This window comes from Engraulis encrasicolus, chromosome 19 (assembly GCF_034702125.1).
Source record: "Engraulis encrasicolus isolate BLACKSEA-1 chromosome 19, IST_EnEncr_1.0, whole genome shotgun sequence".
Classification (NCBI taxonomy): Eukaryota; Metazoa; Chordata; class Actinopteri; order Clupeiformes; family Engraulidae; genus Engraulis; species Engraulis encrasicolus.
The window spans coordinates 43,627,592-43,633,733 of NC_085875.1; the positions used below are offsets into that span (position 1 = coordinate 43,627,592).

At 46.0% G+C, this 6,142-nt stretch overlaps 1 protein-coding gene across 1 annotated transcript; it reads right to left on the minus strand.

Moving 5' to 3' along the window:
- Positions 1–3,331: 3,331 nt before the first annotated feature.
- insm1b (insulinoma-associated 1b) lies at positions 3,332–5,629 on the minus strand. The gene has a single exon (XM_063224232.1). It carries the CDS (start codon positions 5,619–5,621, stop codon positions 4,194–4,196), a length of 1,428 nt encoding a protein of 475 aa, XP_063080302.1. The 5' UTR covers positions 5,622–5,629; the 3' UTR covers positions 3,332–4,193.
- Between the last annotated feature and the right edge of the window lie 513 nt (positions 5,630–6,142).

Here is a 6,142-nt window from a genome sequence, read left to right on the forward strand (position 1 = left end):
CTCTCTCTCTCTCTCTCACTCTCACTTTCACTCTCTCTCTCTCTCTCTCTCTCTCTCTCTCTCTCTCTCTCTCTCTCTCTCTCGCTCTCACACACACACACACACACACACACACACACACACACACACACACACACACACACACACACACACACACACACACACACACACACACCTATTCCCCTGGCTGCCCCAAGCCCAAGCTAGCCAGTCAGCAGGGAGGTTGTCATGGTGGCCAGGTGTTACACGCTCTGTGAGCTCCACCCGAGCTGCAACACCACACATGTTGCACTAATTTGCCTTACCTAATCATCTGTCCCTTTCTGTTGCTGGTTTTTTTCCCTTTATTGTCTTTGCCTTCTCTTGTCATGTTTCATGTTTTGCTGTGTTCATCTTTTTATTTTCATTTTTTCGTTCTTCTCCAAGCACTGATGAAATAACATAGGAGGCATTGCTTGCTACAAGTGTCAGATCTTGAAGGAATATTTCTCCTTGTTGCTGTTATTTGTTCGTTTGAGGAATGTATGCAAAAAAAGAAACCCCCTACAGGTCCGACATTTCACCCCAACCTCACTGCAGCATAAGCAGCCGCTCAGAAGACGACCCCCAAACACACACGCACATAAAGACTTCTCATTGCCGGCCAATGTCAGTGTGTCCCGCACAGAGAGCTGTCCATTCATGTGAACTTTTCTAGAAAAAAAAAGTCTTGACTGATTTGGAAATCCTGATAGTGGTGGTGGTAGTAGTGGCGGTTATTGGTGACTCAATCGGCTCCAGGCCTGGAACGTGTCTTAAATCTCCAGCTGGCTTTACTACTTATGTGAAGTGTCAGAGCTAGTGTTGTTGATTGTTGATTTTTTGTTTGTTTTTGTTTTTTGTTTGTTTTTGTTTTGTTTAGGAATCCTTGTACAGTACATCTTTTGGGGTGAAGTTGGGGCGGGGCGGGGTGGGGGTGCGTGGTCATCCTAATGGATACAAATATATTAATGCCTGTAATATAATCTTTGTAAAAGTGGGAGTTGGGGAAGGATGTGGGAGGGGAGGGGGGGACTTGAAGATTTCATCATGACTTGTTAACATATCAAACTTTTTAATGAGAGAAAAAAAGAAATCTTGTTCTCTTTATTAGAAATGTGAAAATTTGAAACATTTCATTAAATCAATTTGAAATTCACATCAAGAGAGGTGTCTTCTTTTTCCTGTCTCAATTCTCAAGGCTTTGTCCCACTAAATCCAGCAAGCCGTGTGCGTGTGCATGGGCCCCTACATCTCACCAGGACCTTACAGCTGACGTGTCCATTTTTAATAGCCTTTAAGAAACAACCTGTCATACTGCCATGTTGACTTAATTTGTCTGCTTTTGGGAGACTCCATTTGGCGAGGGTGACAGGTTGGCCAAGGCCACCTGTGGGGAATCGAGAGAGAGTGTGTGTGCAGGGTGAGGGTACACACACACACACACACACACACACACACACACAGCCTGGACGGCCAACAGAGGGGAACAAAGGGGTCAGTTGTCCCAGGCCCGGGGCGAGAAGGAGGCCAAAATTGGGTTTTCATTACATTGTATGCAGAGCTCTAAATTAACTTTATTCATCACCAGCCAAAATGGCTAGTAGATCTTACTAGCCACACACGCTCACTAATGGGTCAAAGTGGCTAGTAAGTTGGTCTTTTCTAACAGCCCAATTTTAATTTCACCAGCATTTTGCCTAGTTGGCTGGTGTTAATTTAGAACCCTGATTGTATGTATTGGATGGGGGACCCTTTCAGATGACTTTGTCCTGAGCCTGGCCAAAGCTGTCAGCTACCCTGCACATATGAGAACTTGGGAGTTGGAGGAGCAAGCAATGAAGCGTGAATGGGTGGTTGGTTAGTGGGGGTGGTGATGGTGGTGGCCAGGCAAGAGATGTTGAGCTGTGTCGGGTTTGAGCTGGCTTGGGTTGTCTTGCTCCTCCGCTCCGGAGCAAGCCCCCCCTCCAGAGCATCGGGAGTAACCTGACCCCCCTCCCATCTGTCCCCCTGCTGTTACTCCACAGGTCTGGTGGAGGGGGGGATGATAATAGATGCCCCCCACCCCCACCCCAATCCCTCTACTCACTCCCCTGTCTGTGGTACAGGTGCAGGGTCCTCAGCACCTTTGGCTGCAGTGCCATGGGAGGCTGACTAAAGGCTTAAGAACAGCACTCAAGTATAATTGGAGCCCCCCTCCCCAAAGCACTTTATGTTCTGTGCAGTGAGTGGGGAGAGGGGGGGGGGGGATGATAAAAGAAGTTATTTGACGTGTTTTCCTTTTGTTTGTTTGTAGTCTTTCATAAGACCTTTGCCTCTCATTAGACATCCATATTCTGTGCTACCTCTCCGAAGCATTGTTGAATGAAGCACAAATTTGGGACTTGTGCCCAACATTAAAATATTCTGTTCATCTTTGGGCTGTATGTAATTTGGAATACTTGAGTTTTCCTTATAGCCTACTTGGTAATTCTATCCATGATTTAATAAAATAAAATGTGAATAGATATGTTGTAAGATTACTTTATGGAAATCCCATACATCTCACATGACTGTTTTAAGTTGATGCTGCAACCACCACCAATGAGGTGCTTGAGTTAAGCTTGATCCAAGCTGAGTGCTTATCCAAGCATTTTCATCTTTAGACTGCATGACTTTCAATTAACTGTAGACCAAAAAATACTGTAGCCTATTACAAACAGATCAAAGAACCGAATGAGATTAAGTCTGTTTTCTATTTTCTTGGATACACTTTTTACTTGAGCCTATGCCTCTGTCTGTCCAGGTGTGAAACCAAATTGTCAAAATGTAAGATAACTGTGCACTATTGAAACTTTTCTGTTTCAAACACCTTGTCCTTGTGTTTCAGGTGCTAGACACTTCCCAGGTGCCACACACAGTTGAAAGTCTACTTGTAGGCTATGAGTGGCGCATCTTTTTGAACTTCAGAAACTGTATTCTATCAGCCACCGTCGGTATCTGATTGTGATTCCCCTTTACAGATCAGTCAACAGCATGAATGTTGAATAGCCCAGATGATACTGTTATTTATGTAATATAGGCTAAACCAATTTTAAATTAGTTCAATTTTCACATACCCCTAAAATGATGCTAGTTTTATATTGTTTTTGTTTTCCCATAGGCCTACATCGCCACGCGCACGCGACCACAGACGCGCGCTTACACTGATGGAACTCCAGCAGGCCTATAGCCAAACTTCAGGACATTGTTGCTTGATTGTTATGAAATGTGATGAATTGGCTTTCACTTGGAAAATATTTTATTTCAAGACAAGACATGACCATACAATTTGAACATACAATCAAGGCGCTATAAAAGCAAACATTTACCAAAATAACCTGTTTATACAAAAACGATTGCATCTATAAGAGCTTTACGTTTACAAGAGCTGTAGATTGTAAATTGAGCAACCACTCACAACATTGACAACGTCGTAACAATAATAACAAGGACAAAAAACATTTGGCTACAATATGTCAGGACACACAGGAAGAATCGCACAATACAATACATTGAATAAAATAATGTTAAATAAATAAATAAAAATAAATTATTAAGATTAAACATATTGCAATAATTACACTGAAATATTTTAAAATGTGCCAACATTAAAAATTAAAAACAATCATCAAATTGAAGTCTTTAAGGCAGTTGTACAGCGCATGTCGTGTGTTTACAACTCTACAAGGCATAGGTGGCCTATCACTATCAAGGGAAATATTCTGATACCCTTGTCACAAAGGCAGAGACAAATCTGTCCTGCGATCCACAAGCTATTTTTTAAAGCTACAATGATAGACACATTTTACAGCATGTGAATTGAAAGGCTTTCATGACAAGAGGTACACCTAAAACATCTCTTAGGTCTAAGCTATTACATTACCACGAGTGCATTTGTCCTAAAGTAACAGTTGAACAGACGAACTAACAACACCTTTCCCTTCAAGCATTCTAACTTCTCTGAAAGATTCTGAAAATATATTTCATTTCAGACGTCGATGCTGTGCTGGTTTTGTTTTGAAAGCCACTTCGCGCGCCCTGTCCTCAGCGTGACCCACATCTAATGCTATTTTGGATGACCGCTTGAAAACAACCCCGGGGGTGTCATTCACGCTTTAATCAGTTTACAGTATGATTCAATGACAGACAACTGTTCAGCAGGCGGGGCGCACGGGCATTTGGAGAAGGATCACCTGGCGGTTTTCTGATGGATGACATTTGTTGATGTGCCTTGTGAGTCCGGGCGAACTGTAAAACGTGGCAGGGCAATACTTGCACGGGAAAACTTGAGATGAGTGCAAGAGACGCAGGTGCCGCTCCTGACTGGCCCGGTTGGGAAAATTCTCCCCACAGACGGGGCAGAGAAGGCAGTCAACGGGGCTCAGGTTCAGGGGACTCGGGCTTTGGCTTTCGTCTGTTGTAGAGGACACATGATGGGCAGACTCCAGTCGATCTACGTGTTGAAAGGCTTGCTCGTCAAGGAGCTGATTTTGCAAAGCTTGGTGAGCCAAAATGTGTTTTCTCAAGTACGCTTGGCGTTTAAATCGTTTCCCACAGTGTTGGCAGTCATACATTCCATCTTCGGAGCCAGATTCCGATAAAACTGGGCTGGTGGTGTCTCTGTCTGAGAGAAGTTCTATTCTCGCATCCTTCATGTCTTCCGGTGCTGATTTCACATCGGTGGCGACTTTGGCAGAGTGCATTTTCATGCCCTGCGGTGCTGGCATCCCCGCCATCCTCTGGGCTCTTGGCTTGTGCCAGCGCCTGTGAGAGGCGAGATTGGCTGGACAGCTGAATACCTTTTCGCACTCCGGGCACCTGTACTCGACCCTCACAATTCTAGAGCACTTATGTTGAGCTAAGGAAAACGGGTCCGGGTACTCTTCTTTACACAGCTGGCAAATGAACTCTCCCAATGGCTTGTTGCTTCCCGCGGATAGGGGTCTTGGCTTCGGGTCTACAGGTCCCTCTTTGATTTTCAGACCCAGTACAGGAGACGTTGTCACTTCGTCTTCGAAATTAAGTTTGCGAATCGCTTTGGGCTTTTTTGGGTTTTTGCTTTTCCGTTCACTGTCGGATGAAGGCCTTTTCGTGGTGGTGGTGTTCCTGATGGTATTACTTGGTATAGCGCTGTTGCTGCCGATCCGGTTGCTGTTGCTGGTGCCGATTTTCAAGTCAACCGGGGCGAACAGCAGGTGGTCCAAGCTGCTGAGGGAGGCTGGTGTTGGAAAGGACTCAGCGGAGATGGGCGAGCCGAGGTTCAAACTTCTGTCGAAGTACCTCTTCTCGTGCTCCTTGCTGATGGGTCGGGTGGGGCTATAGAGCGCCTGGTACAGTGCCTCGGGGTTGCCGAATTGCACATGTTTCGCCTCTTGGCCAGGCGCTGGCGTGTCTGCTACGTGGATGGGTGATGCTGCGACCCGCTCAGGGCTGGATGCGGCGGACACAGCAGTGGATGGGGTGTCGGTGAAATTTTGGCAGGCGGGTGCTGGAGCCTGTTCCTGGGCATCCTCTTCAGAGCGCACCCGGTACGAAACATGCCCCGCTTTCTTGTTTCTTTTCACGAGGAACCCTTTGGGCATGCTGGCAGACGGACGGTAAAAGGCACTTTAAAAAATCGGTGAACACTTTGATCGAATCCAGTTTTCGGAGGGCACAGACACGCCGCGAATGTCCAATTGGAATTTAACTGATGGTGGATGGTGATGTTTCTCTCCCTGAAATGCTTTCGTCTCCAAGGCATAGCAGCACTCTTTTTAAGGAGGAATGATGCTATTGTTCTCGCCCATTGTCGCCGATTCTCCAACCAATCAGACGAACAGAAGATCCCTGTGGAATTGCTTGTGGGAGGGTTCAAACATTCAGTCCGTGGCGCTGCGTAGGAGGACTTTGCAGATTGCTCAGCAGATGTATCTGCGCATTATTATATTAATGCGCGCTGGACCCCCTCTACCTATGCGAGGCGCACGCGCCGGGACCCTCCTCTCTTTATGGTCTGATGAATCCCGACTCTGCCGCGCACGTGCCATGCCTTTGTGAGTCCTCTGTCGGGGGCCACTGATAGTCCGAAAGGAAATGTCAGTCACTGCCATAACTCTAATCT

Excerpts from the sequence above, each read along its gene's own strand:
- insm1b (XM_063224232.1), bottom strand. The coding sequence starts at position 5,621 with ATGCCCAAAGGGTTCCTCGTGAAAAGAAACAAGAAAGCGGGGCATGTT.